The following is a 27703-nucleotide window of genomic DNA, read 5'->3' on the forward strand; positions in this document are numbered from 1 at the left end:
GGATCACCACAGGACAGCGCCGCTGCCTCCAACCCTGCTTTCGCCGCCCACCCACCTTGATCTCCACGGGACAGCCCTGCTACCCCTAACTGTGCTTCCACTGGCCACCCACCTGCCTGCCCTGATCTTCGTGGGACAGCCCCGCTGCCCCCAACCCTTCTTCCCAGCGGCCGGTTCTCCCTTCCCTCCACCGCCACCTCCTCCCAGCCCACCCTGCTCTGCTCCCCTACCGGCAGCCACGCTGAGGCCCGATATTTTTTGTACTGGGCCGCGGCCCATAGTTTGGGAAACACTGGCATAGGGAATGCATGATTGAAAGGTTGGGAGGAGAGGATGAAGGGAAGAAGGTTTGGGAAAAGCATAAGGGACAAATGGGGAAGGTAGCAGGAAATGAGAGCAACAGTGAAGGGGAGATTTAGACTCTTGTAGGCCCTCGAATGAAATCTCGAGATATCACAAATAATGTTTCTCTTCTTTCTCCATCTGGAAATAGTGCCAGAAGACTAATAAAAGAGCTAATCAATTGTAGCTTGCAGCATTGGCATGAACTTGGTACAGCACTTCTTGGCCCCTCCCTGAAACCTTTCTGCGCCGGGTCTACTTTCACTTACTCCTTTTGTGTAACCCTTTTAACTATGGGATAGGTGCCTAAAATTGTTTTATATATTATAAACTCAGCTGTTAACATTAATAAGAAAGGACCAAATGGCCCTCCTCCTCCACCATCTCTTCTGTACTCTTGCCTTCTCAGAAATCTCTTCTGAAACAGAGTAAAGTTGTTTCTAGGATTTGCCTTCAATATTTACTATGTTTGAGGTTACCAGGAAAAGCTTCTCTCTTTCTTTCAGCTTGAAAGTGTTAACAGAATGAGAATTTTGCAGTCAAATATGGAAGTGGCTAACCGTACCTCATTTCCCAACTTCCTCATGTTAAAACTACGTACTGCCTTTTAGACCATTCAACACCCAAAGTGCACTGGTGGTTTCTCATAATAATAATATTTAGCATTTAGAGACTACTGGAAATGTGCAAAATTCATATAAAACCTTAACCAGTCCTTCCGCTACTCTCAGGACAGTGGTCAATAGGTATTAGCCTCACTTTTCAGAATGAACACACAGAGATGAAGTTAACCTCAGCTCTGGCTTTTACACATTTTATGAACAGTTAAAACTCAAGATTTCCTGTTTGCCAACCCAGTAAACTTCACCTCTCATAGAGTGATAGATTTTAAGTGCAGAAGGAACTGTTAGATCATCTTATCTGGCTTCCTGCATGACAGATCAGTAACCCCGCTGTTGAGCCAAACAATTTGGGTTTGAATAATATCTTCCAGAAAGGCAGTCAGTTATGTTTTGCCATGTCTTAAATGCATCTTCAGCCTTTTTTAAAAATAATAATTGCTAGCAAGATGTGAACTCTTGACTTTTATATAAAGCATAGTGAATCTCTGTGTGAGAACTACATATATAGCCCTGTAAATACATCTAGCATTAGAAGTGCATCACGTTCTTTCCCCCAGAGAGCTTGCAACATAAATCCTGCTAAAATGGCTTTAACTTTAATACAAGCAGGAACCAGCTCTATGAGGAAGAAAAACCTTAGATAGCAGCTCAAGAAAGTTCAGCTCAGGGTGTATAGAGATTATTGCCAAAACTAACAGATAATGAAAAAATGTTTGCAAATGGTATTTGTAAGTCAGCTGTAAGTAGGTTGCTACTTTAAAAAAAATAACATCTTTTTCCCCCTTCCCTAGCAAACAACTTTGTGCAATGACTTTATGTCAACTGTTCACAAGGGTGGAAGTTGAGGTAAGAAATAGAGAAACATTATTAAGTTTGGATTTTTTATGAACAAATTGTTCTTGTATTTTTTTCAATATGTAAAAGGAAACAAATGTCTTTTGGCAACAAATACTGTTTATGGCTTAACTGATTAGCTCACTTTACAGGGAAATATGGTGAGTGCAACTTTTAATCTGCTGCCAGTGTTTACATCTTTTAACTTGACAAGAGCCTATTAGTGTAAGTGGTCAACTTGAAAGATTAACATAAAAGCTGTTATGAAATTGCTATTAAATATCTTTGCTCACAAACATTTGGACTCGCTGTTTTTGTAAAGATTGAAGATGGAATTGCAAAGTAACTTGTTCCCCCTCACCGCCCCCCCCCCCCCCCGCCACTCTAGAAAAGCTGTAGAATGCCATCTAGACTGACTTCCATCACGTGGCAGTTGCCAGGTGATCTGTGTAACATGTTTACATTACTCGTTCCCTATCGCTCAGAGCTAAATACCTTTAAGGAATTCAAGGACTACAATGAATAGTTTCATTCTCAAAAAAGTGTGCCTTTTCTAATGAACCTATTATCTTCTTGCTTACTCTTAACTTTATTAACTCATACAAAGAAGTGTATTTGATTAGAGAGAAAAATAAATGCAAGTCTTAGATCTCGATGAACACGAAAATGAACACTCACATCTCAGCAAAGACTTATGAACCAAGTGTAATAGCGAGGGACTATCTTACTCATTATTTTGGCAAAAGATTCAATATGGTACTTATTAATAAACCAGGAAGCTCTAAGAAATAATGTAAGCTAATTTATACCTGTTAAATAGAAGAACAATGTTCGTTTTGTTGGAATACAGTGCCCTCTCTGTTATTTATTTCCAAAATTTAAGTTATAGCAATGGGTCTTCCAGTAAAGGTATGTATCAGTGAGTTTCCTTTTTGGGAGAGCGTTGATATTAATATGCATAAATTACTTTATAATGCCAAAGAAAATACAGCATTCCCATTGTATATTTGTATGCAAATACTGTGGCTTTGGTTCTTCTCTCAACTACAGTATTGCAGTTTTACACAAGTGTAACTCATTTGACATAAATGTCCTTAGTAGACATAGACAAAATAGTTAACTATGTTCTGTTCTGTGGTGTATTTTTAAAGGACTGTTTCTGTTTCAGAATTTAATACTAGTCCACCTGTAATTAAACAAAACTGCCCTCTAATTATAAAATTATAAAAATTAGACATTGAAGTATTTCACTAATATGCATATCCCCCAACAGAAAGAATTAAATTCACTGAATTAAAGTGAATTAAAATAAATTAGATATCACCATGAGCTTCCATATATTTCTATACAGAGATATACGGCAATGCACCAATTGTATTTTAAGAACATACTGACATATGTTCATGATGAATAGTATATATTGAATATGAAACAGTTACACTGAGAATCTGATTGTCAAACTTATTGCAAAAGATATACATGGTAAATATCATGGAAGAGAGGGATAGGGACAAGAATAGGTTAGGGAGGATTTTTCATTACTTGAGTGAGTTTCAAAGGATTTTATCTCACAGGGCTGGAATTTCTCTCTGCCCATATTCAGAGTACTTATTAATCATCAGCTGGAAAATAGTTGTGAAGCCCCAGTCACTGGATGGGACAAGTCCTTCTTCTCAGTGTGTGTGGTTTGGGCAAGTCACATGCAGTGAGTCTCAAATATCATCATTGCCTTTGGAGGAGCGAGAGAGAGGTATAGTCCCAGTCGGTAAAGAGTACGTTTGTTCTTTCATACCAGGACCTGCAACACAAGCAAGCAGGCTTATGTAAATCATTCATGTCTGTGGTCCACATTTCTTCCAGTGTGCTTTGACTTCATCCTCCTTGCATGCCTGCAGCCAGGAATTGTGTACAGTGTGACTAGCTGTGACTCAGAGGGTGTCAGTGCTTTGCTTAGCAAGCCTGAGAGTGTTAACCACTGTTTCGCTCAGGAAATGTGGAGGAGGAGTTAATTTAATAATGAGCAGGGCAGTATCTGGCTCAGAACAGTGTGAGAATGGTCATCCTCAGGGATCAGCTCCAGAGCCTTCCATGCCGGAAGGTAAGGCCACTTATACACGTCCCATCTGAGAGCACTCTAGCTGGGAGTAAGTGGTTGGTTGTTAGCACCACTTAAAAAGACATGCTTACAGGCAGTTAGCCAGGGTGTACACAGGCAGCAGGAAGGAGATGGCTCACCAAACTGCAATAGAAAACTTTTGTTGTTCAGACTGTGTTTATACAGAAAGTACATGCACTACATAACATTACAAATGATTAGCATATAGCATTATATGGCAAATTACTTACTACACAAGGCTGTGTGATTTAGCTAGAATTTTGCATGCCTCCATACTGCTTTGAAAATGAACTTTTGCTTGTTTGTTTTACATGGAAGTCAACTGTATTTACACAAGACAAGCCCATTTTTATTGTCCTCCTTAGGGCTGCTAACTTTCTACTTACACAAAACCTCTTTCCCCGCCCCTGCTCACTTTGTCCCCCTTTCTCTGACACTTACTTTCCCCATCCTCACTCACTCACTTATTTTCATTGGGTTGGCAGAGCAGGCTCCAGCTGGGAATGTGGGCTCCAGGGTGGAGCAACAAATATGGAGTTCAGGATGTGGGAGGGGGCTCGGGGCAGAGGCAGAGGGTGGAGCACAGGTGGTGAGAAGGTAGGGCTGGGAATGTGAGTTTGGGGTGCAGGAGGGGATTCTTCAGCCTGGGATCAAAAGACTTGGAGGGAGATCAGGACAGAAGGTTGGGGAGGGACTCAGGGGTGCACGCTCTGGGTGAGGCTTACCTCAAGCAGCTCCCAGAAGTAACGGCATGGCCCCACTCCAGCTCCTCTGCAGACCAGGGGGACGGGGGGGGCAAAGCAGAGCCAAGCCGCGGAGCGCGCGGTCAGCTGACAGAGCAAAGCCACGGAGCTGTCCCGCTGCCCCCGTGCTCCATGGCTTTGCTCCGGACACCTGTGGTACAGCAGCTGGGGCGCTGCCAGTTGGTCCTGTAGCGCCGCTCTGGGCGCTACTGGACCAACCAGGCAGCACCCAAGCTGTTCTGCCCCAGGCGTCCCCAAGTCAGCCACTGCTGAAACTGACCAGTGGCTGACTACAGGAAGCCCCTGCCCCAGGCTTCCTGGAATCAGCCGCTGATCAGTTTCAGCAGCAGCTGACTTGGGGATGCCTGGGGTTCTTAAGTTGAATCTGTATGTAAGTCAGAACTGGCGTCCGGATTCAGCCGCTGTTGAAACTGATCAGTTTCAGCAGCGGCTGAATCTGGATGCCAGTTCCGACTTACATACAGATTCAACTTAAGAACAAACCTACAGTCCCTATCTTGTACGTAACCCGGGGACTGCCTGTACATAAATGTTATGCATTTATGCCCCCAAAGTGGATAAAGACTCAACTGTTTCAAATAGCAGCATACAAATGATTTCAGTAATGCCCATTTGGGGTCCAGAAGCTATCTTTTGGAAATTTTCTGTCACCCAAATATGAGTCTAATAATTCTTTGCATTTGGTCAGCCTCTTAACTTTGTAATTCAGATTTCAAAAAAGGAAAATATATAATCTACTTCGTCCTGAAATAAGACCATTTATATTTTTTTTTCAATTGGGAGGATTTCTAATAATTTATTTCTCCATGTCACTAATGATGGGGCATCTGCCCTTTCCCAAAAAACAAGCTATAGAATACCAGTACTGAAATTTCTCTAATTTAACTGCAGCATCAGTATGTTTTCAATAGATTAGTATAAGTATGGACTGAACTTAAATGATAATATAGTAGTAGGTACCTTAGTATTAAGGACACAGAGTTTTAAAAGTGTGTGTACAGTCCTGAGCCCTAAATACAGGATCACAATCCTAATTTTATGAAGAAAAATGTATTTAGGCTATTTGTCCCATTGATTTTGGATTTTGTGTTAAAACAGCTACAGCAGAACTGACCAAAGCAACAAGTAGCAGTAGTGGAACAAATCTTCTGGGGGTTGTTTGTTTTTGTAAGTTAACAAAACACTGAGCTGTTTCTAAGCCTATGGAGACCTCTAGTGGCTGATTACTTAAATGTTTGATTGGTATTTTTTCCCCTTTAATGATGCAAAATCCTGCTCATTTTCTATCCGTAATAAGTAAGTGGCTGTGCAGATTTACTGAATATATTATATTTTTCAGTTTCTACCTGTTCATGTTCCTACTGAGGAAGAGAAAAAGGATCCTACTCTTTTTGCCAACAAAGTCCGTAATACCATGGCAACGTATGTATCCATATTAAAAAAAAACAAACCCTCAAGCCCTTACCAAGAATTGTTCTTATATACACTGGGCATTGGTTCAAATATATTTTGAATGGTTTTAGGGTTCTAAAATATTTCAGGGAGTGATTGACAAAGCCATGATTCACCTGAGTCCTAGATTGTGTGTTTGAAGCTTTACATTAATTGTATGAGGTGTAATGCCTCTGTGACTAGACAGTCCCTAATTAGCAAATTACAACTGACTAGTAATAAGTTAAGTGTTCTGTGTTCCACTATAATGCATTTAATTGGTGAAAAGATGCATCACAAGACATACGTGCAGATTGCTTTCTCTGCTATGGTTAATGGTCCTAATTCTGCTTTGTTTAAATAGTGTAAATCTCAAACAATTGTCTTGACTCCAGTGTACTGACTCTGGATTTGCACTGGTGTAGCTATAAACAGAATTTGACCCAGCAACTATACTAACTGTGTAAGTGGTGCAAGGATAAATTCTCATCTTGGCTCCTTACATATCAACTTTGAGACCAGTACTGAGGAAGATTGGGGAGATCGTACGATTCAAAAATCTCCTTAAGATGTTTGTCTTTCTACAACATTTCAGGGCTTTGAATGTTCCAGTTACAGACCATACTTTTGAGGACTGCAGACTCATGATTTCAGCAGGACAGCTGACCTTGCCTATGGAAGCAGGCCTGGTGGAATTTACCAAAATCAGCAAGAAACTGAAGTAAGAGAGGTTTTGCTATCCAGAGTTGTTTAATTACTTCAGAGCTGCACAGGACATGGTCATGTTCTCCAGCAACAGAGAACAAATTGCCTGGTTGATGATTTGATTGTATGTCATGTTATTTTAGGGTTTGAAATGTAATATAATCTCTGTGTAAATTACAGAAGGAAAAGGCCCAAAGAGGCGAAATTATGTCTTGGACTATGTGAAGAAGTGAGAACCTGCCTATTGTAGTTACATAGCCCCTGCTTAGCACTTTGTAGCCTTTAATGTGTTTATCCCCATGGCTCCTCTGCAAGGTAGGGAAGTGCTATTAACCCCATTTCACAGATGGGGTGCTGAGGTACAGAGACACTCAGTGACTGTCTCTCAGTCACACAGGGAATTTGAACCAGAGCAGGAAATTGAACCTGGATCTCCCAAGTACCACCTTGTACCCTGATCACTGGACCACACTTCTCTGAGTTGGGTGTTAGGAACTGTCACTTTTCCTGGCTGGCTGAGATGTGTATTCCTGGGTGCACCAAAATCATTACTCAGCTGGTGGATTAGTTACAGAGCTAAGAGATGCTCTCTCCCATTTGTGACCTAATGGTGTGATATAAAACAATGGGTGAAACGGGTGGGTGAATTCAAATGTAAGGCAGTTAAATGTTTTCTTTAGTTCTGTTGCCAGATGTTGCTTCTGAAAACTCTGATCTTCTGTGCAGTAAGTGCTAAGATACCTAAGCACAGAATTATCTTTAATAAAAAAAATAGTTTTGTGGGTTTTTAAATGGTGATTTAGTATGAAATCACCCATTGAAAGCCCCACCTTTTTATTGTAGTACACACTCCAATCTAGCCAGCTTTCTCTTTAGAAACTGCAATCACTCTCATGTTACTAAAACTCTGTCTGTCTTTAGCTTTGCTGTGAAGAAGTTAATTATTTCTCCCTCTGATTTTTAGTCTAAAATGGGATCCTATCCGAAATCGATTGGATACATTTGCTGCTATTGCAAGTGCCTCCAAAGGGGGAAGAATTGGAATTGAGGAGTTTGCTGAGCACTTGAAGCTGCCTGTCTCAGATGTTCTCAAAGAGCTCTTCCTACTCTTTGATAGGGTAAGGATTTATGATACTGCCTGAGGTAAGGTGTCTTTGGAACATTCTCTTAAGAATCATTTTCTCTAAAGATATTTGCAGGCATAAGTCCAGCTCAGTAAAGTAGTGAATTGCTAATCAAAATCCTTTAGATTAGAGAAACAGTGGCTGCCTTTCTACATTGTTTAGCAATACAAGTTTAGGTTAATACCTTGCTTGTAAGACTCCAGTCTTGGAACATAGACTAATAGACTCATAGACTTTAAGTTCAGAAGGGACCATTATGATAATCTAGTCTGACCCCCTGCACAGTCCGGGCCACAGAATCTCACCCACCCCGCCCAGAATAATCCTCTCACCTATATGTCAGATATTGAAGCCCTCAAATACTTTGAAGACCCCAAGATGCAGAGAATCCTCCAGCTGTGATCTGTACCCCATGCTGCAGAGGAAGGCGAAAAACCTCCAGGGCCTCTGAAGTCCTCTGGTTGCCCTAAAAGTGTAGCACAAGCAGTGGTATACCACAACATGCAAATGATACAATAAGAGCTCAAGAGACCTTGGCCTGGAGGGGGCAAGACAATATCTGCAGATAAAGGAATAGTCTAGTTCTCGTGTTCTTTCTATACTTGACCTTTCTGTTCTACAAAGGTGCTAGTTGTGATGAGTATGTGAATGTGTTTGTGAACTAGCAACTGGACTCAGTCTTTTCACATAGGCCACTGAGCAGTCAATAGATGGCAATAACATAGAGTTTGTCAGACAGATAATTCACTTTGCTCCAGTGGGTCCAATTCTGAGAGTCAGATTCTGTGCTTTGTTACAGCTGGGTAGTGTCATAGCAAACTGAGAGGATTGTAAGGCTGCAGGTATCTGAGGGAGCCCTACACATGTATGCGAGGGCACGTTCATGCTTGTGAAAACATGCTGTATTTTGAAAGGCTGCCATTCGGCACTATGTGCTGTGTGCAAGCAGTATGGTGGTGCTGCAACAAGCACTCAAGGATCTATTGCTCACATTTTATTTTGGGAGGTTCACAAACTCAGCATGTTTTTTCTAGTCCTCCTTTTAGTAAACAACCCCTACCAAGGGATTGTGCAATATAGCTTTGATACAGCTTCCTTTGAGATTCTCCAGATCTTAATGAATTCATCAGCAGAAAATGAAAGGTCCAGTTTCTTCTTTGTTTTAAACACAAACTGTATTGCAAGTGCCTGACCTACAGGAATGTGTGAACATTTCAGCATCATAGACCATAGTTACTCCCAGATGTCCTGTAATGACCCTAGTGTATCTTTCTGGGAAACTGTTGGCTAAGGACTTTCACATCCCCAAGCTGGAACTTTCTGTATATGAAATAAGCAGTAGTCATTTGAGGATCACTCTCCAGGCTTACAACATAGTATTTATTACCAGCCGAAGGCAGGGGCGGCAGGTTTGTATAATTTTTGGTGGTGCCCCATTAGCCACACCCCCATTGTTGTTGTTCGTCCATCGTATTCGAAGAGGACCTTGACATCTAACAGGTTATGGACTGTTCATGGTGTGTCCGCAAATGGCTGATAAGGCCGATACGGGCACGGAATGTTCTACCACAGGTCGGGCAGACATGTGTGGGCACCACTGTCGCAGCTTTTGCAACTCTGGCTTTACGGAGTGCTCGCTTCTCTTGTGCTATGGTTGTCCTTCTGGCTTCAGATGTTTGACAGCCTTGGTAGATCAGCGTGTGCCATGTTGATCGGTCTTGTGCCAGGGTCTCCCAGGAGGTGGTGTCAATATCCAGGGACTTGAGAGAGGCTTTAAGCGTATCTTTGTATCGCTTCTTTTGTCCCCCGTGCGATCGCTTCCCTTGAAACAGCTCACCATAGAAGAGCTGTTTAGGGATGCGATGATCTGGCATCCTTGCAACATGGCCTGCCCAGCGTGTCTGAGCTTTCATCAGCAGGGTGTAAACTGACGGCAGACCTGCTCTAGAAAGGACTTCTGTGTCTGGCACCTTATCCTGCCACCGGATCCTCAGAAGTCTGCGGAGGCAAATCGTGTGGAAGTGGTTCAGTTGCCTAGCGTGCCTCCTGTATACAGTCCAAGTCTCACTGGTGTACATCAGGGTAGTTAACACTACTGCTCGATAGACTTTAAGCTTTGTAGCAAGGCTTATTCCACGGCGGTCCCACACTTTGGTCAACAGTCTGCCGAACGCAGAGCTTGCCTTGGCGACTCTGCAGTTGACCTCGATGTCAATTGTCACTGAGCGGGAGAGGGTGCTGCCAAGATATGTAAATTGGTCCACTGCTTGCAGCTTTTGTCCCTTCACTGTGATGGTGGGCACTTGATGCTGAGCTTTTGGAGCTGGCTGGTGCATCACTTCGGTTTTCTTTGTGTTGATGAGAAGGCCGAAGTTGTCGCATGCTGCTGCAAATTTGTCCATGCTGGCTTGCATTTCCTGCTCTGATCCAGCATTCAGGGCGCAGTCATCAGCAAAAAGGAGATCTCGTAACACAGTCTCTTTTATCTTGGTGACAGCCTGGAGTCTTCGCAGGTTAAACAATTTCCCATCGGTCCTGTATCTCAGTCTGATTCCCAAGGAACTGTTCTGAAAGGCGTCTGACAGCATGGCTGAAAACATTATGCTGAACAGGGTCGGTGCCAGCACACACCCTTGCTTGACGCCGTTTGTGACAGGAAAGGCCTCTGAAGCTTCTCCATCATCCAAAACACGAGCCGTCATGCCGTCGTGGAACTGACGTACCATCAAGATGAATCTGTCAGGGCACCCAAACTTCGACATGATGCGCCACAGACCTTCGCGACTGACAGTGTCAAAAGCCTTGGTGAGATCCACGAAGGTGGTGTACAGTTCACGATTCTGCTCTTGACACTTCTCTTGAAGCTGTCGGGCTGCGAAGATCATATCCACCGTGCCACGCTCTTTGCGGAAGCCGCACTGTGTCTCGGGTAATAAACCCTGTTCCAAGTGGTTAATCAGACGATTCAGCAACACTCGTGCAAGGATCTTACCTGCGATGGAAAGCAGTGATATTCCTCTATGATTATCGCAAACTTGTCGATTTCCTTTCCTCTTGTAGAGGTGTACGATAGACGCATCTTTCAGTTCCTGAGGAATAGATCCTTGATTCCAGAAGGACTGGAACAGCTGAGTGAGTTTGTTGACAAGCACTGCACCACCACCCTTATAGACTTCCGCTGGAATCGCATCAGATCCTGGGGCCTTGCCACTGGACAGCTGGCTGATGGCCTGTAAGGTTTCAGTCTCTGATGGTGAGACATCCAGGCTGTGGTTGATATCCGCCTGGGGCATTCTATCAATCGCCTCGTTATTGATGGAAGATGGGCGGTTCAGTACGGATTGGAAGTGCTCAGCCCAACGCTGTAAAATCAGAGCCTTCTCAGTAATGAGAGTTGCACCATCTGAGTCCAGTAGAGGGGAACTCCCTGAGGGCTGAGGTCCATACAAGGATCTAAGGGCTTCGTAGAACCGTTTGGCATCGTTTCTATCAGAAAACTTCTGGATTTCATCTGCTTTGGCACTCAACCAGGAGTCCTGCATCTTACGAAGCTTGTTCTGTACGATCCTGCGAATGTTGTTGAAGGCATTTTTCTTAGCTGTTGACGATGGGTCATTCTGGTGAGCACGGTGAAGGCGATGCTTTTCAGCAAGTATGGCCTTGATCTCTTCATCGTTTTCATCAAACCAGTCCTGCTGTTTCCTGTGTGAGGGTCCAAGAACCTTTAGTGCAGAAGAGTGCACAATATCCCGGAAGCGTTCCCAGTCCTTCTCAGCATTTTCCTCTAATTGCAGCTCTAAAAGTTGGTTGCCAAGATCTTCTGCTAGTAAAGTTGCTGTGTTGGGGTTCCTCAGTCTACTGACATTGATCTTTTTCATCACAGCTTTGTTTCCCTGCGGACGTCTCTTTGGCTTGATGCGAAAGCTTAATTTGGAGATGATAAGTCTGTGGTCAGTCCAACAGTCAGCACTCGGCATGGCCTTGGTCACCCTTACATCCTGTCTGTCTTTCCTCCGCACAATGACATAATCAATGAGATGCCAGTGCTTAGAGCGTGGGTGCATCCAGGACGTCTTTTTGCAAGTGGGCAGGCGGAAGATGGTATTGGTGATGATCAAATCATGAGCCGCACATGTCTTCAGTAATAGTAGGCCATTGCTGTTACATTTACCGATTCCATTTTTTCCAATGACGCCATCCCAGGCAGTGTGATCAGATCCTACTCTCGCGTTGAAATCGCCAAGTAGAATCAGCCTGTCAGTGCGCTTCATGGATGAGAGTAGGGCATCGAGATCTTCATAAAACTTGTCCTTTACTTCATCCGGATTCGTCATTGTGGGCGCGTAAGCGCTGATCAGTGTGGCTTGCTTTCCTCTCGGTAGTGGAAGATGCAGTGTCATGAGTCGGTCATTCACGCCCTTGGGAAGACTGGCAAGTTTGCGGACAAGATGATTCTTAACCGCAAAGCCAACTCCAGATTCACGACGTTCGTCACTGCTGCGTCCACGCCAGAAGAATGTGTAACCACCTCCTGTTTCCATGAGCTGACCTTCATTTGCTAGACGAGTTTCACACAGTGCCACAATATCGATGTTAAATCTTGTGAGCTCTCTGGCGACCAGGGCTGTTCTTCTTTCTGGGCGGTCTGCTGAAGGGTTGTCCTGAAGCGTGCGTACGTTCCATGTGCCAATAGTGAGTGGTGTCACCTTGCATTTTGTTCAAAATTTTATTGTTCGACCGCATGAGATGGGATCCCCTCCAGCCGCGGTAAGCTGGCCAGGGTTCTGTGAAGCAAACAATGTTTAGGGCACCTTTTCTAGCCCCTTCCTCTTACTACGGAGGTGAGCAGTGCAATCCTAAAGAGGGCTGCTCAGTCACTCAGGTAGACGCCGAATCCAGCTGTTGCTTCCACCAGCAAGAAGACGACCATTAGACCTGAGCCGCCTGTGTGCAGGTCCGCGGCTACAGCTCCCAGTGTATCCACACCTGCTGCTTCGTCGCTCGCCCGTCGCCACAGGACTTAGGAGATGTCGAGATGTCAAGACTTGCGCGTGAATTGGATTAAAGTGAGGGAGAGGTGCGCATAGTCAGCCTCACTCTCTCTTCCCAGATTCCATCTTACTCCAATGGCAGGACTAAAGTCGAGACGGTTGGAGATGGGCTGGGCGCAGTGGTTGACCAGGGCATCTTTCATGTCTTGCCGTGCTCTTAGCGTACCACATCGCTTGCAGAAACCACCTTCATGACCGTTGGTCCTATTCTAGTAGGTCTCATCCGCTCGATCCGCCGGAGTCTGTCTTCACATGCTCGGGATAGACAAGTCCCTATCTCACCGAAGGTCGATGACCCGACGGCTACTCTCAACCTGGTTTAGCCAGCCTGTCGAAGCTGTTGCCCGGGGTGTGGCCGCTGCACATGCTACAGCTACTAGGAGCCACAGGTGAGAGTTGAGTGACAAGTGGGGACCAAAGGTGGACGAGCTGCCCTAAAAGGACACGACATGCCCGTACATCAGAGGTGCTACCCCTCCCTGAACACCCCATACACCCCCATTAACCATGCCCTGATCCCCATTAGCCACACATCCTAACCCCCGTTAACCAGGCCTCTGGAGGTAACACGCTTGGGGCAAGATGGACACATGACCAGAAGTAAAAGGTTTCATGTCACCCCTCTCGAAGGATTTTTCCCACCATCCTCCTACCAACAGGGGTTAGTTTGGCCCCCACCAGTCCCCCCTCATGTAACTATCCTGCAATTGCATTAACCCAACGTGTGTGACATTAACTCGAAGGCAGAGAGGCTGGGGGAAGTGTACCTTATAAGGCTATGTCTACACTCACGGCTTCTTGCACAAGTACAGCTGTTCTTGCGCAAGAACCCACAGAGCAACCACACTGCCCGCCTGCTCTTGTGGAAGGAAATTTACAGTATGGTGTGGTAAGAGAGGACGTCTTGCACAAGAGCTATGCTCTTTTCTAACAGGTGTAATCTCTCTTGCGCAAGAGGGCAGTGTGGATGTTCGGCAGGGATTTCTTGCGCAAGAAACCCCTATGGCTAAAATGGCCATTGGAGCTTTCTTGCGCTAGAGAGCGTCCACACTGCCATGGATGCTCTTGCGCAAAAGCACAGCTCGCACATGGCAGTGTGGACGTGTTCTTGCGCAAGAAGCTGCCAGTGTAGACATAGCCTTAGAGTTTCCTCCCATGAGCAGAATGGATTTTGTGTTGTGCACCTGTACTGAGTTCATGTGGCTTGTTTGGATGTGCCACTGTGGCACCCAAGTTATTAATAAATATTTTATAAACCTTTACCTTTTCTCTCTGCTGCCCTGTCTCCTCCCCTTGCTCTATCAGATCCCCTGGTGCCTGCTGCCCCCCAACTCCTCACCCTCCTCTGTTGTCCTGACTCCTGCCCTTCTCACTGCCCTCAGCCCTCCTGCAACCTGCTCCCCTTCACCAGCCCTTCTCTCCCCCCTGTGCCCACTCCTCCAGTAGCCCCACTCTGATCATGTGAGCTACCCCTCCTCATCCCCTCTTCTAACACCTCCCTCTACACCTGCCCTGTCTCCCTCCTCTGGTGCTGGTCTCTCTCCTGCAGGTATCTGCCCTTCTGCTTCACCCCCAGAATCCCCTGGCACCTGCACCTTCCCTTAGCCCTGCACCCTCCTGGTGCCTCCCCCTTCCCTTACTGCCTCTGACCCCTTTTCCCTCTTTTTCCCTGATGCTCACCCCTGTTCCCCTCTTGCCCCTCTGTGTCCTCACACATGACTTGCTCCATCCCCACCTTTCTCATGCCCACCCCTTCTTTCAAGCCTTCTCCCAGCATCTCCCCCTTCCCCCTCTAGCCCCCAATGCCCTTCCCCTCTCCTCTCCTTTCCCAGCATCACCCTTTCCCCCCTCCCACTGACACCTCCCCTCCTGCCCTTTTCTTCATTGTCTGCACTTGGCCCCCTGGCATTTGTCTCTCCTCCATGCTGTCCCTTGGTGCCTTCCCCTTTCTTTCCCCTCCCCTCTGCACAAGCCCCTTCCTCTCCCACCTCTTCCCCCTAGTTTTCCCCCTCCCTTACCTTCTGCCTTCCACTTTGCGGGGCCGGAATCTACGCTCGGGCCCCGGACTCCGAACCCGGAGCTAGGCCGAGCGGCACAACGTGGCGCCAAGCAGTTTTAAAGTCCCACGCCATGACGTCACGTCACACCCGGGTGTTTCCCCACTCACCTGGGAACGCTGCGCATGGCAGCAGCAGCAGCCGGCAGCGCACGCCGGCGAGAGGGAGCCATAATAAAAGCTGCGCATGGACGGGACGGGGCTGAGGGGGACGCTCTGGGGCCCGGGTGGGAGGATGCGCAGGGAGGCCGGCAGGTGGAGTCCGGGGACTGCTCCAGGCAGAGCCAGGGGAGAGACCCAGCTCCAAATATTGCTGGAGCAGGGCCTCTGGCTCTGCATATTGGTGGAGCATGGGCAACATGAGCCCATATAACTTGCCGCCCATGGCTGAAGGTATGGCTGCATGCAGCAGGGTCCTAGAGCATTAGAATAGCTGAGATTTTTATTTTCACTGAGATTTCTATATACTTGTCCCAACTGAAATCGGCTATGCTTACATGCTTAAATCACAGCTCTTTGATTCAGGAGAGCAAGCATAATGCTCATACTTACGTAAGTCTGGTTTAAGCATCTCATCAGCGTCCTTTTCTTCCTTCCTTTTTTTAAATTTCAAAACACTCAACTTGCACACAGGAATTCATCTGTTTGTGGAAGGAAGGGAAATGGGTCATGCCAATTCTCAGCTCTAAGTCACTGACTTGAACCTCACCCAAATTTGTAGGCAACAAAAGGCAATCCAAATCTCAGTAAAATGACTGGAGAGGGACTATAATAAACAAAACCCCATCCGACTTGACCGTTGTTCAGTCCTAGCAAAGAGTCCACAAATAAACAAGTGAGACTAAACTATCCTGACCATTAGGCCATGGCCATCACAATAAGTGGAGGGTTGAGGCCTTCTGGCATATCTGGTTGAGCAATCTGCTATTGTTGCAGGCCACACTGCACCTATTTGGACATACAAGTGACTTCAATTTCTGGGTCTGTCAATGCAGCACTCAACTCCAACAAAATTAAAGACATTGGAAAGGAGAATGCTGGGATGGATACAGCCGTGGCAAACTGAGCCGATGTCTTTGGGAAGTGAAGGGAAGAGATGTCTAATCTTGGCTGTGTTGCATTGCTCACTGTGAAACTGCTACAGTTAAAGGAGACGTATCATCCAAGGACATTTGGAACATTTTGCTGTCTGGTTTTCAGCCTCTCGGTTTTACCCTAAAATGGTTTTGCGTCAGCTAAAACGAATCGGATCTATAAAATTTAAAAAGGAAGCACTGAGAGAGAGAAATACTTTATAACTTTTCAAAAACTGAGTATGGCTTCAGGGAGCTGATGGAATTCAGGTAACCAAAGTCTGCATCAGACATGTCTGGGCTTGGTGAATACTAATAGTTCAGACAGATAATCTGCATTTTGCTCACACCCAGCTGCAGCTCCATTACAGCTCTCAGAGGCTGCAGGATTTTCAGCTCTCATCTGGTTAATTCTCTGTAAAGAATTCACCATGTTCCTCGCTCAAGCCTTGCTTGGTGGAGGTAGTAGTGGTGGAGGGAACCTTGTAAGAGGCCTTGGGGGTCTATTAGCAGGAGGCGGACAAGGAGGAGGAAATCTTGGGGGGCTCGTTGGAGGACTAGTCAACATTATTAGTGAGGTAGCAGCTCAGTACACACCAGAGCCACCCCCACCTCCTCGCAGCCACTTCATGAATGTGGAAGCCGGTGAGACCGAGGAGGAACGTCAGTTTCGCCGACTGTTTGTCCAGCTGGCTGGAGATGACATGGAAGTGTGCGCCACCGAGTTGATGAACATTCTGAACAAAGTGGTTGCCCGACATCAAGACCTGAAGACAGAGGGCTTCACCCTGGACACATGCCGGAGCATGGTGTCGGTCATGGACAGTGATACAACTGGCAAACTGGGCTATCAGGACTTTAAGTACCTGTGGAACAACATCAAGAAATGGCAATGTGTGTACAAAGAACACAGCACCAGCCAGTCAGGAACTGTTGAGAGAGCTCAGTTGCCAGATGCTTTCAAGGCTGCAGGATTCCAGCTGAATGAACAGCTCTACCAGCTGATCATTCGCAGATACTCAGATGAAAATGGGAGCATGGATTTCAATAACTTCATCAGTTGCTTGGTGCGACTGGATGGCATGTTCCGTTCCTTCAAATCCCTGGACCAAGATGGAGACGGCCTAGTGAACATGAACATTCAAGAGTGGCTGCAGCTGACCATGTACTCTTAAGAGAGCACGCTGGAATGGAATACACTTCAGCTGCATGATGTTGTTTATATCTGTGTTAACTAATTGGAGCCTTTCTGCTTGTTGTTCAAAAGCAACTGTTCGTGTAAAGTCAAACAAGTTTTGTTGCTGTGAAAGAGCAGGCAATACTTTAATGTTTAACAAACCCTTAGTTTATTGTGATTTTGGGGGGCTTTTTTCTTATTATGTACATTTTACAGTTGTTTAGATTGCTGAGGAGCTAGCCAATGGAAAAGTTGTTGAACTGTTGAAGATTGTGTGTGTCTGCACGTGCATACTAATGCATATGGGTACCTATAATAGAAAACTAAGTTTGGAGTAAAAAAGTAAAGAATATTGGTGGAGCAGAATAGTTGTTGTTAAGGCTTTCTTTCTCATATAGCATGCTGTGGCTAGTGAATGTATACCTATAATACAAAATACAATTATGTTTTTTTCTTAAGGTTGGGGTTCTGTATGTGTTATCTATCCGTGCTTATTTTGCTGAAGACAGAAGCTGTGGTTGCTTATAGGGAACTTGCTAGTAAATAGAGGTGTATTGATTTCTAATTTGTAAGGAATTATTTGTAACGGGGAAAATAAATTGAAGTTGAAATTATTATAACAATTTTGAAAGATGAATTAAATCTCTTTTCTATTTTTGCTGTCTCGTTTTCAGTTGAAATGCTTCCTGGGGATCTGGTGCTGCGTTTATACTATTTTTTCCTTGCAATCTTCTAATAAATATTTGTTCTGTAAAGCGTAGTAATTTGAGTAGCACGAAAGTACAGAATTGCCTATCCAGAAGGCTGCTGAACTGCTGCTGTCAGCTATTAGACAGACAGACAAATTCAGCTGTGGCTTATCTCCATTGAAGTGGAGTTTCCTCAGGGATAAATTTGACCCACAATTTCCAACAACAGTAGCTCCATTCATGTCAGGGCAGAGATGCTTGCAGTGGAGGTAAAAGGCAAGAAGCAGCAAGTATATGCCTGCAGTTCAGCGTGTCCTTGGCTGCTTTAAATCAATATGTATTTTACATCTGTCTAGTCGATATAAAAGTGAGTGAGTGTGCGTGTGTATGTCTAGTCACAAATATCCAGCCGCCTACGCCCTTCCCAGACCACCCTTGTAAGAACGTGTTATCAGTAACTAACTAGCTAAACAATAGGGGGATTGCATTTGATTAACAACAGAATGAGGCAACTTGTCAGTGAAATCTGATCACCTGTTTGTATTGTATGAACTATCATTTAAATAACTTACAGTGCACGATATCAGACTGAATAACGGAGCTTAATAAAAAGAAAAGAATAATCAAATTATGACAAAATAGGCTAACTTCTGAACAACATGAACCACTCATCTACACATTATTAAATCACAGAAGGCCCATTTTTATCTCTGTAAGCATTAAATGGGTAGTAATCCCAACAGAAGAGTGAGTGAAAGGCAGAGAATGACTTTTTTTTGCAAATGTTGCTATATTAATGTTTGCTTTAGAATCTTTGTCTGTCAGGCTAGTGAGAGCTCACCTGGGGTACAGATAGTTGTTTGCCAGGGAAGGATTAAAATAACAACCTTCTACATCATATTCCCAGTTATGAAAATGAGACATGTAAAGGCTTATGTGTGCTGTGTCCAATAGGAATTCCTCTCTCTCTCTCTCTGTTGCAGACCTGTAAGTGACTGTTTTCTTTGACATGCACGAACAGTTCTAGAAAATATGGTTTCTAAATCAAACTAGAAACATGAAAACTAGCTCCATTATAACACTTTTTATAAGCACAGTGCAAGTTGGGCCCCTTGGGCAGTGGCACCATATCCCTTTTCCCACTTGGCCTTGGAAGAGGTTTTGCTAATTGGGGAAAAAAGGGTAATTTGGGTGCCAGTGCCCTATCTTTCTCCCTATGGGGAACCTAACAGACCTTTTACTTGGAAGGCAGAATACAAGCTTTACTGCTACTGAGACCAACATACATGTTAACTGAGCTCATGCCTCTGACTCAAAAACACAAAATACTTCTTAAATACATAGTGACCCATACTGAAAATGGCAATGCAATGCTGAAGTCTGGTTTAAAATGAGAACACTTAGTAAACTTAAGTTATATCTAACACTTTATTTTTGTTTAACAACATACAGATATTTAAATGAGCTATATTTTTTCTATGTCATATACACAATTAATAATAATAGTAATATCTGGGGAGTGGTATACAACACAGAGCAGGTTTCCCAACGTCACATTGGTCAGCCACTGCTTCATTCATGCTTTCCAGACCCGTATAAAACACAGTCCAGTGTCATAGCCACCCTGAACTCAGCTGGCATTTAGCAGGTGGCTAGCCCATGGAAGCCTGGTAAATGCTATGATTAGAACAGTGACGGACATTTCACTGTACAATAGCAATGAGTTAATGTGATAGGCCAGACCATGTGTATGATGGAATTGTAAATTCTGGAAAAACAATTCTAGTGGAATCAGAAAATGAGGCAACTTGTCAGTGAAATCTGATAACCTGTTTGTATTGTATGAACTATTATTTAAATAACTTTAACTAATTATGTATAATACAAGATTTCCTGCACGTTTGATGAGAAATTAACAATGCTAGCATTCAAAATATAAATCTACACAATAAAATGCAATGATACATTTAATATCTAGTGCTTTGGATGTCACAAGTTCCATAATGTTAAAATGTCTGGCATCAGAAACCATTGAACAAAAAAGCAGGTTTGGGGTATACTAAGGTAGCAGATGACTATTAATTACAGAGGCTGAAGTGCAGAGATTGACCACAAAACTGCCAATAAACATCAAATATATTGTGCTGCCAGTCTAACAGAATACTTTTATAAGGGAACTTGTTTTGTAACCTCCAGGTCTCTAACCAGTAGGTGATATGTTCAACATTCCAAGTGCTTTGACAAAGATTAATTCCCCCATCAAGAGAAAACAAAACATGGGTTTCTGTAAACTGGCATGGTATTAGCTTCAGAAGCTGAGTAAACTTGGATCTAGGTAGCAGTTGTTTTAAATCTTGCTAAATGTATTGGTTATTTCTATTTGTTAAAGAGTATTACATACTTTCTTACCACCTATCTGAATCCAGGACTGTCCAAAGTACAGAAGCACTGATTCAGTAATGGAAATCTGCAGTATGCAGTTCTCATGGCACTCTACAATTTGGGGTTGGCACTGTACCATTGGGGTAACTTATTATTCCATTATAAGTCTGATCCGGGAATTGAGAGAGGCTAAATGTGTTATGTTCAAGAGGACAGCACAAGTGGGTAGCAGATCCTATACGTCATTCAGATCTCCTGACTGCTATTTGTGTTTACCCACAAGATCATTCTTTCTTCATTTGTCTGCAAATAGTTTGACAGTGATCAACTTTGGAAGTTTATTACATTATTGCTTTGCCTCCTGGAAGAATATTTTTATTCAGAAATGGCCCGTTTTTATTCATAAATTCTGTACCATTAGAATTTAGTTTTTTACAAATGTGTTTGCTGTTCAAAAATTTTTTATGAATGTCTCATGGGAGTCACTTTAATCAATGCTTTGAGTGCTTGGTCTGTGTCTGGTCACCCAACTCTCAAATTCTGCTGTTTCTTACAGGGATGTAAAGGATAACCAGGAAGCATCACTCTTAACAGGTTATGATTATCTGCTCCGATTAACTGGTGGGGTTTGGAGCAGCTCCCCGCAGGGCCTGCCACAGACAGGAGCCACTCCCCTTTTCCTATCATGACAGAATATCTTCCAAGCCCACAAAATTTTTTAAAATGGTCATGTAATTACAATCAACTCAAATATGCACATGTATTTCAGTGCTTTCTCTTACTGCAAATAAACTTGCAAACGATTTCACCTCACCCAGGCCTGATCACCCAGCCCATCAAGGGACCTGCAGTTTAGGATTAAATGAATGTATTATAATATCTTTCTACTTAACACAATCTTTTTTTCCTAGTTCCAATACAGGCCATTATGATTAAACAACAGTATCTTGTAGTTTGACTCATTAAGTGTCTCATATTTTAACAGCACTGTGAACGTAGTACTTGCTCCACAGAATACCTATGTAGTCTTCTTGGCTATGCATATGCTGTATCATATCTCAATGTGTTCTATTTCTTATCACTAAAAGTACTTTTGGGGTGATCAAAAGCCAAAACTCTCTTCTTACACTGGTAATTGTAATCCTTTTGTGAACAGTGCTTAGAAAACACCATTGAGAAGTTAATTGTTAATCTGTAGAAATGATTTCTCCAATAATTTTTATATGGTACAAATGTACAGACTTTTTTCCAGAAAAAAAAAGAAAATAATAAATTAAGCATTAGTACAGATTGCATCGCTGAATTATATTTGTCATATGTTGAGCCTTTGAAGTGATCCAAGCTATTAACTCTAACTTGCCATCTGTCTTTGTGGTTACAGAATGGAGATGGCACCATAGACTTCCGAGAATATGTGATTGGTTTGTCTGTTCTTTGTAACCCTGCCAACACAGAAGAGACTATTCAGATGGCATTTAAGGTACATTCAATGTAATACAGCATTGTAAACTTGACAAACCTGGGCTGACTGTAAATCTGTTATCTTTCAAATCATAACATAAAAGTATAGATTCAGTCTGTCAGGCAGATATGAGTATCGTTCTTAAATCAATTGACATTTGGAGTGAAGAAAATGCAGGTGTCAGCTTCATAGCGAAGTTCTTCAAAAGCGATGTGAAGCCACTAAGGAATATGAAGCTTGGCCAGATAACGCCAAAAAATGATTTGGCAACGTTATACACTTCTGTGAGGTGTTTTGTGAGCGATACGTAGATCAGGATAATGTGATGGGATTCAAGTTCTGGCTGCTCTTTTTTAAAAAAATCAGTGGACATGGTCAAGGCTAGCAAATCAAAAATTAGTTATCAGCTTAGACTTTGGACACTTAGACTTTGATTCCCCACTTAGACTTCTCTGCTTTCCCCACTGCTCTGTTCTTGTATATTCATCATGCAGTGTCTTGAGACGTGAAGGACAGTTACCCTGAATAGATTCTTATAAGAGAGACCAGTGTTTACTCAACAAGCTGCCTATTTTTTATGTGAAATTATTGTATCCTATTGCTTGTCTATGTAGATAAGTTTTCCAGCCATCCAGCCCATTCAGCTACTGCTCCAAAAGGTAGCTGTGCTTTCTCACAGATGTTTTGTCTCTGAAGATCCTCAGAAAAATTGGCCTCCAAACTATAGCAATCACCAATGAAATATTAACTGTTGCATTTACTTTGAAGGAGATAATGTGGTCATCATTACGATTCTCAGTTGCACGTGTTCTGCTCTGAAATGGAGTTAGGACTTTTCTTCCATTAACTACTGTCAGACTTGGTGTCACTTGCAGTGGGTTCTAGGGGTGTCAACATATAGATGACTACATGATTAACCGATAAGCCTAGATTTATTGGTTAATCCTGTCGACTACACACATGCCCCTGCCGTCCCGCCCCGTTTCTTCTGTATGAAAGGCAGCAAGGTGGGGGGCAGGCCGGAGCTGGTGCCAGTGAGGAGCTGGCTTTTAAGCCAACTCCCCACACACAGGATCCACCTGGTCCTTTCACTCCCTCCCCCCTCCCCGTGCTGCTGCCTCTGATAGAGAGGCAGAGCACGTAGGGTGAGGGGGGCAGGCAGGAAGTGATGCATGCAAGCAACTGGCTTTCAAGCATACAGAGGCAGGGGAGGCTAGGGGGAGCTTGGGCACCCTGCAGACAGGGGCTGCTGCTGCCCCACTCTGCCGCCTCTGTATCTGGTTTTTAAACTGGCTCCCCTCACGGACCGGCTCCTGCCTGCCACCCTGCACTGCTGCTTCAGATAGAGAGGCAGCAGCACAGGGTGGCAGGGGTTCTACGGGAGTAGGAACATTTTCGTCCTCATAGAAATGGCATCAAGTTCAGTCATTGTCTTAAGTTTAACTTGCAGAAAAAGAAGACAAAAGCCTGATGGTATCTTTTTTATTACTCATTTGCTTGTAATAGGCTAGCCAGAGGCTGTCTATTTTGTAGCTTATCTGTTTTAAATATAACTGTTTATAACTATGGTCTGTACTTCTAAAAAAGCTAATTTAGAAGTATTTTTCATGGCTAGTTTCTAAGCATATCCTCTAGTACAGCATATTTATATCCAGTTACAGGTTGAATTTCTCTAGTCCAGCACCCTTGGGACCGGACTGGTTCTGAACTAGAGAATTTTCCAGACGATGGGAGGTCAATATTGTCTAGCAGCATTACTAATACTTCCACTGCTTACTGGGCTGTTAGAGGACATTTAGGGGTAAATTAGAGCTAAGTAACAGCAAAGAACACTGACAGCTAGGACTGGTGTCTGTAAACAAACTATGGGACCACAGGAAACTTGGCCTCACCCATGAAAAGTGGATATCTGACTAGCCAAAATCATTCCGAACGACAGATGTTTCTGCACTAAGGATGTTAAATATTAGTTAATTTTCTAGTCAAGTAGTTGATGGAATTTCCATCCACTAGTCGATAGGTACTTCCGCATTCCTCCTTTGAAATGTACAAGAGCCCCCGCTGATTCCTGGCTGCACGCAGGCGTGCCAGCTTTGAAATGCCACATGGAGTCTGGGGTCAGCTGGGGACTCCCAGGTTCCACAGAAATGCCGCAAGGAGCATGGATTCTGTGTGGCATTTTCCGAGAACCCAGGTTCCATGGAAATTACGCAAAAAGCCCAGGATCAAATGGGGACTCCCCAGCTAATCCCGGGTTCTGTAGACATGCTGCACAGAGCCTGGGATGAGCTGGAGTCCCCAGCTGACCCTGGGCTCCACACAACACTGCTGCTTTGGAACGCAATAGCGGCATTTCAAAGGGGAAGCGCCGCACAGCTGATCCCAGGCTCTGTTCAGCAATGCTGCTTTTAAGTATTCCCTCTTCCCACCCACCCCCACCACCTGCTATCTGGTAGAGGCAGCAAGGGAAGGGGGAATTGTCTAGTCGACTTGACTATCTGATAAGCATTTGCTTAATCCTTATCATCCTTATTCTGCACCAGACAGTTCTGCACTAGAGAGGTTCAACCTCTGATACATTTGATATCGGTAATGTCTGTCTTTGGAAAAGTTCCTTGAAAAATGTCCCATCATTCTCTGAAAAAATATTTATTTTAAAATTTGTAATAAAAATTAGCTGTTGGGACTTCAGATCACAGTGGAAACTGCTGAGACATCTTGAATGACAGAGACTATTACTGTGTGCTTTCAAAGTGTAATTTGAATAGGCAAATTGATATGAGGGGTGTTGACATTACAATTTTGTAAACTTTCTGCTTCAGCTTTTTGACATTGATGATGACGGCAGCATAACAGAAGAACAATTTGCTTGTATTCTCCGGTCAGCTCTTGGAGTGCCTGACCTTGATGTTTCTAAACTCTTTAAGGAAATAGACACAGATAATTCTGGGAAGGTCACCTATAGTAAGTATATTCCATAGAACAAATAAGCTTACACTAAGAAAGAGCTTTGATATTATTACTCTAAGACTTCAGTCTCTGATTATTACAGAGTCAGAACTCTTTTTTCCACAAAAAAAGTTTGACAGGTGCTTAGACACCTCAAATGTTGTAACTTTTGGAATAATATGTAGATGGGGAGCATGGACCAAGATGATGTATTAATATATTTCTCCTTAAGGCTATGTGTATCCTTAGAGCTGGGGGCGTGAGTCCCATTTGAGAAGACTTGTGCTAGCATGCCAAAAACCCTAGGCACACACTCAGGGCTGCTAGCCAGTCCTGCTGTTCTCACTGCCAGAGCTACATTTTGCTTTTAGCACAGAAGCTTAATGGGAGCAAATGCAAGTATTTTTTCTCACGCTGGCAATCACACCCCAGCTCCAAGTATACAAAGCTTAAGAGATCTTGCAGCATCATTTTGTTTATTTTCAATGCCCTCTCCATCACAGTGAGCTTCTTAAAAGAGATTCCCACAAACAATTAATGGATTAACTTCCTCTGTACTTCCCCTGATACAATCACAACACTTTGTATATTTTCTTTCCATCTGTACTCCCTTTATTCTTCCTTCATTGCTGGTTTTGTTGTGTCTGAAAGAAAGCTATACCGAAGCAACAAGCTTTGCACTTCCCTTTTAAGGAAACAAGACTTGTGCCCATTGTAAACTCCTGTATTAGGCAATTCCAAAGGATGGGATATATGCTGTGAAGTCCCACTCTGCCACATAAGTGAATTCCACCATTGAGACTGACCTCTTATGCCTCATGGCAGCTGTGGACCATTATTTGTAATGAAATAGTCCAGAATATTCTCACTTGTTGCCAGAGTTTTGACAGATATAAAATTAATTTTTCAAGTTGCCATTCAATTGGCACTTCAGCTTCTGGTTTTTTAGGAAGACTTAAATATAAAATAACCACCAATAATCATTCCAAAATTGCCCTCTCTGGAGCTTGTTGCCCCTTCCTCTGAAACATCTTGTCCTGGTCACTGTCAGTGAAGAAGTACTCAGTGTGACAGTCACTATGATTTTCTTTGTTATAATCCTATTGTTGTGCAGCTGTATATTTTGCATAGCTGCTGCTCAGCACAGTGTTTTTTATTGTCTTTCATTTCAGATGAGTTTAAGGACTTTGCATTCAAACATCCAGAATATGCCAAGTTATTTACTACCTACCTAGAACTACAGAGGTACCATGTACAGACATTAGATGACAAAGACAATCCTCAGACATCAGAATCCACATACTCACACTATACAACATCAGTCTCAGAAAAGACCCCAATTGCAAGAAATAAAGTTTGTCCAGAAGATAATGAAGAAGACCTCTCAAGTATGTCAGACAAAAAGGATGACTAAGTATAAAGAACCTGATAATTTTGCATTTACACTATGCAGATTTCACTGAGCTTATTTTATATCAAATGTGCTTGTTGAATATAGATACAAATTAATATTTTAAGATTACTTTTTTTTGTATTTCTCTGTATGTCAAAATGGGATGAGGGTGTTTAAATAATGTATTGCATTCTGACATTTGGCGGTGTGAGTAAAAATGTTCCCTCTTAGATTCAGATTGTATTGGGCAATTTACCTAAGTGAAATGAATACTATAGCTTCTGTTTTTCTTGGTGTCAGTCTCACAGGATTGTGAATAATGTTTACTCTCTTCCAAGCAACATATTTACAAGGTAGCAAACACTGCTGGGGTAGCCACTGAGGAAAAGTAATCCCCCAAAAGTGGGATGAGACAGCTGTTAGTGGGCCTTCCGGAGAAGATTTCCTGTTCTTCCTCACTATCGGACATATAAATGTCAGATGTTTTCTTTAGTCCGTGGACACCCTTCAACATTTATGAAATTTCAAAGGTATAAAAATTTAGAATTCACAGGAAAACAAGTGTGAAATAGTTGATATTTTCTGTTAGTGCATGGCTGCTGTAAAGCTTTCCTTAATTTGTTGTCAATCACAGTCAAAATCTCTCAGCAAAGCCATGTTGATTGCAACTTCTTTGGACTCAGGCCTACTGAAGATGGAATGAGTTGTATTTGCAACAATAAATATGAATTGGAGTTCAAAAAGAACAGATCATGATTTGAATAGGAAAACAGGGTCTCAATTATTAGAACTCTAACTGAAAAAGGCACCTGGCATATCGAAACTAGAGGAAAATTTCAAACTAATTGTAGTTAATTGATCGTGGTCTTGTTCTAGATAATTAATAGGCAGTTGTCAAGCCATAGATTAATAGTTAGAATCAACTGTAAAATATTATTTCAGAACCATATGTGCACTTAATAAACCCTGAGAGTGTGATCCAAAGGCCATTTAATGTCAGCAGAAAGATTCTGATTAACTGTAGTATTTTTTTGCCTCTGGCCCCTATCATGCTTGTACAATCTAGGACCTGAGTTTTTTGAAATGCTGTTCCTTTGTCCCATTAACTTGTAAGGGGAGTTAAACTCTTCCTTGCATAAAAATCTATAAGGGAGACCTGGCAAGTTAGCGTCAATTAGAGCCTACCTGCCAGAGATGAACAAGAGGCTCAGGAACATAACATCAAAATCCTGGGATGTAATGCGTAGCATCAACAAGAGACCTGCTTCTGCTATTTAAGGTCCATCTGCCATGGTTGCATCTGTCCTTTGACCAATCAATGATTTTACTGTCCCAGGGTACGTTTACATGTTTTATCTTTCATGTATATTCTTCTGTAAGATTGTGGCTTTCCTCATGTTCCAGATGCTTTAAATAAATAAATATTTTTCTAAAGTGTGTGAGTATTGAGAGAAGGACGCACTGTCAACATTGGCCGCTGTGATTTTCCAGCATGTCATCCCTTGCAATATCTTCACATGGAAGGTAAAAAT

At 43.3% G+C, this 27703-nt stretch overlaps 2 protein-coding genes across 2 annotated transcripts in view; both read left to right on the forward strand.

Moving 5' to 3' along the window:
• The window catches only part of LPCAT2 (lysophosphatidylcholine acyltransferase 2), a 62658-nt gene extending 35050 nt beyond the window's left edge, over nt 1–27608 (forward strand). Inside the window, exons 8-14 of the mRNA XM_006121110.3 lie at nt 1757–1811; nt 6019–6101; nt 6706–6831; nt 7780–7933; nt 21749–21847; nt 24652–24793; nt 25951–27608. Of these exons, the coding sequence (XP_006121172.2) occupies nt 1757–1811; nt 6019–6101; nt 6706–6831; nt 7780–7933; nt 21749–21847; nt 24652–24793; nt 25951–26192 (901 nt within the window). The 3' untranslated portion in view covers nt 26193–27608. The remainder of the gene's footprint in view (nt 1–1756; nt 1812–6018; nt 6102–6705; nt 6832–7779; nt 7934–21748; nt 21848–24651; nt 24794–25950) is intronic.
• Nucleotides 16200–17954, forward strand: CAPNS2 (calpain small subunit 2). Its single transcript, XM_006121109.4, has one exon. It carries the CDS (start codon nt 16551–16553, stop codon nt 17292–17294), a length of 744 nt encoding a protein of 247 aa, XP_006121171.1. The 5' UTR covers nt 16200–16550; the 3' UTR covers nt 17295–17954.
• Nucleotides 27609–27703: the final 95 nt, after the last annotated feature.

This window comes from Pelodiscus sinensis, chromosome 12 (assembly GCF_049634645.1).
Source record: "Pelodiscus sinensis isolate JC-2024 chromosome 12, ASM4963464v1, whole genome shotgun sequence".
Classification (NCBI taxonomy): Eukaryota; Metazoa; Chordata; order Testudines; family Trionychidae; genus Pelodiscus; species Pelodiscus sinensis.